The sequence below is a fragment of the Seriola lalandi genome, unplaced genomic scaffold, assembly GCF_002814215.2.
Source record: "Seriola lalandi dorsalis isolate HSWRI2012SDOR001 ecotype SW California unplaced genomic scaffold, Sedor1 jcf7180002055008, whole genome shotgun sequence".
In the NCBI taxonomy this organism is placed as follows: domain Eukaryota; kingdom Metazoa; phylum Chordata; class Actinopteri; order Carangiformes; family Carangidae; genus Seriola; species Seriola lalandi.
In genome coordinates this window covers 1-1,439 of record NW_019525551.1, presented here as the reverse complement: position 1 = coordinate 1,439, position 1,439 = coordinate 1, and the positions used below count along the sequence as shown (strand labels likewise).

The 1,439-nt window shown below is 44.5% G+C and overlaps 1 protein-coding gene across 1 annotated transcript in view; it reads right to left on the bottom strand.

The window, feature by feature from the left end:
- The window catches only part of LOC111647749 (nitric oxide synthase-interacting protein-like), a gene marked incomplete at its 5' end in the record, with an annotated part of 2,951 nt that extends 1,526 nt beyond the window's left edge, over positions 1-1,425 (bottom strand). Inside the window, 2 exons of the mRNA XM_087171538.1 lie at positions 77-197; positions 1,213-1,425. Of these exons, the coding sequence (XP_087027664.1) occupies positions 77-197; positions 1,213-1,425 (334 nt within the window). The remainder of the gene's footprint in view (positions 1-76; positions 198-1,212) is intronic.
- Positions 1,426-1,439: the final 14 nt, after the last annotated feature.

The following is a 1,439-nucleotide window of genomic DNA, read 5'->3' as shown; positions in this document are numbered from 1 at the left end:
GTACTGACAGGTGACAGTGTCTCAGTCAGACCCGGGTCCCGGTTCACACTGACCACTACACGGTGCTGATGTTAACAGACCTGGCGGGTGAGCAGAGCCACTCGGTCCAGGCTCGGGTCCAGGGGGGTGAAGCGCACTGTGATGAGTTCATTCATCTTGATGGGTCGTCCTGACATGGGGCACAACACAGCCTTACTCTGACAGACACACAGAGGGAGGAGAGACGGGGAGGTGTTAAAGCAGTGATGTCACACAGTCAGAGGTTACGTCTACACTATTGTTTTAGTTTTAAAACAAATCTCTTCTGCTACATTTTCTCCCTTCTCCTGGCTCAAACATACTCGGTGTATATGAATGGCCACGTATGTACTGTATGTGTTTTCAGGTGTATTAGTCTGGATGGAGATCGTTTTCATTTTAAAATGAAGGCAGTGAACTGGTCTCCAGGTCTGGACCCAGGGTCGACCCGCCCTCTGTCTAAAACAGAGTCAGCATGAATCAGACAGACACACAAAACAAACACACAGAGGACATCATGACATCAACACTTAAAGCAAACAGGTGAACCTGGCAACAACAGCCACACACTGTCATCAAACCAGGCAGGAAGTAAGACACAGGAACATTTTTTTCAAAATAAAACACCCTGTGCAGACTCCTGATCGTATGGTGCATCACATCACAAGTCATCAGTCACCTACTCAGCACAAAATCAAGGAAAAATTACCTTTATGTCATGGTGAGAATAATATAACACAGTCTTTACTGATATTGGATGGGATTAAACTAACAGACTCTAGGAAGTTCATTTTAAATTTTGTATAATATATACCCTGCTAGCTTATCTTCATGCCACATTTTCAGACACTGATTCCTCTTGTACCTTTTGTAAACATCTAACTTTTTTTTTGAAGCTGCTAACTCTCTCCTAACTCCTTCAACCTTTAAAATGTTATTTGTTACTATGATAATCCAAATGATGATGCTGTTAAATATCTACTTAAATAAATTCTTTATCCACAAACTATGTTTGTTGTGGTTTCTCTGAGCACTGATGACATTCTTAGTCCTTTTTCTTACTTTCTTGTTTGTATAAATCAGATGACATCACCACCCTGCTGGCACTGACACGTAAGAGTTACAGTATTATGGATTCGTTTCCCCTTTGTGAACACTGACAGATGATCAAACTGAACAGGAGCAGCCACTCACTGGTTTCTTAAGCAGGGTGGGTTTGGCCTCCGGTGTCAGAGAGGGAATCCAGAAACTGGGCAGACCCTGGCTGGAGGTGGAGGCTGAAGTAGCAGAGGAGGAGGAGGAGGAGGAGGAAAGGGTAGAGGAGGAGGAGGTGGAAGAGGAGGAGGAGGATGGTTCTGCTGAGCTGTTGTCAGTCCTGACCTTCTCTCCTCCTTTGTTCTGACCTGAAGGAGGGAAACAGT